At 39.8% G+C, this 661-nt stretch overlaps 1 protein-coding gene across 1 annotated transcript in view; it reads right to left on the reverse strand.

Annotated features, from left to right (window-relative positions):
- Nucleotides 1–256: 256 nt before the first annotated feature.
- The window catches only part of LOC112504250, a 2,514-nt gene continuing 2,109 nt past the window's right edge, over nt 257–661 (reverse strand). Inside the window, exon 2 of the mRNA XM_025108186.1 lies at nt 257–291. Within this exon, the coding sequence (XP_024963954.1) occupies nt 257–291 (35 nt within the window). The remainder of the gene's footprint in view (nt 292–661) is intronic.

Genomic DNA, 661 nt, shown 5'->3' on the forward strand with positions numbered 1-661 from the left:
TCGAATATTTTGATCGATGAGCTTCGTCCAAAATAATTGGCCTAAGATTGCCAATCTTAGGTATCCAAACTCTGTTTCCTAAATAATACGCTCCATCAGACTTCATCTGAAATTTGGACTCTATGSCATGCAAAATTTCATTCTTCAAGTTCTCCTTCCTTAGAGATTCTTTTTGATCCTCCAGTATTTGGGCTTTCAAACTGGCTTTCACTAAGGCTCCCAAAGCTCTTACCCTTAACGGTTTTATTCTTTCCTTTCAGCTTAAAGCATCGGCCACAACATTGGCTTTGCCTGGATGATATTTGATCTCACAATCGTAATCGCTAAGCAATTCAACCCATCTTCTTTGCCTCATATTCAACATTTTCTGATCGAGGATGTGTTGAAGGCTTTTATGATCAGTGTAGATGGTGCATTTTGTGCCATAGAGATAGTGCCTCCATATCTTAAGTGCAAATACTACTACTCCCAACTCAAGGTCGTGCGTAGTATAATTCCTTTCATGCACTTTTAGTTGTCTCGAGGCATAGACAATGACTTTATCCTTCTGCATCAATACACAACCTAACACTTGATGCGAAGCATCACAAAAGACTACGAAGTTTTCTGAACCCTCAGGTAGAGATAGGATGGGTGCATTGCACAACTTCTGCTTGAGAGT

Source organism: Cynara cardunculus, unplaced genomic scaffold (assembly GCF_001531365.2).
Source record: "Cynara cardunculus var. scolymus isolate 2C unplaced genomic scaffold, CcrdV1 Un_Scaffold_4979, whole genome shotgun sequence".
Classification (NCBI taxonomy): Eukaryota; Viridiplantae; Streptophyta; class Magnoliopsida; order Asterales; family Asteraceae; genus Cynara; species Cynara cardunculus.